The 312-nt window shown below is 66.7% G+C and overlaps 1 protein-coding gene across 1 annotated transcript; it reads left to right on the top strand.

Moving 5' to 3' along the window:
- Positions 1 to 5: 5 nt before the first annotated feature.
- On the top strand, positions 6 to 305 carry NRTN (neurturin; the record flags this gene model as incomplete). Its single annotated transcript, XM_009318736.1, has 1 exon — positions 6 to 305. A coding segment is annotated over one exon (300 nt), but the record flags the coding sequence as incomplete, so codon positions are not given.
- Positions 306 to 312: the final 7 nt, after the last annotated feature.

Genomic DNA, 312 nt, shown 5'->3' with positions numbered 1-312 from the left:
CCCAGGCGGGCAGCCGCAGGAAGCGTGCCCGCGCTCGCCACAAACCCTGCGCCCTGAAGGAGCTGGAGGTGAGTGTCAGCGAGCTGGGCCTGGGCTACGAGTCGGACGAGACGGTGCTTTTCCGCTACTGCAGCGGCACCTGCGAGGCGGCCGTCCGGAGCTACGACCTCTCGCTGAAGAGCATGAGGAGCAGGAGGAGGATCAAGAAGGAGAAGGTCCGGGCTCGACCCTGCTGCCGGCCGCTGGCCTACGACGACGACGTCTCCTTCCTGGACGCCTACAACCGCTACTACACCGTCAACGAGCTCTCGG

Source organism: Pygoscelis adeliae, unplaced genomic scaffold, assembly GCF_000699105.1.
Source record: "Pygoscelis adeliae isolate BGI_AS28 unplaced genomic scaffold, ASM69910v1 C10024821, whole genome shotgun sequence".
Taxonomy (NCBI): domain Eukaryota; kingdom Metazoa; phylum Chordata; class Aves; order Sphenisciformes; family Spheniscidae; genus Pygoscelis; species Pygoscelis adeliae.
The sequence above is the reverse complement of the archived record's forward strand: the minus strand, read 5'-3'. Positions and strand labels throughout refer to the sequence as shown.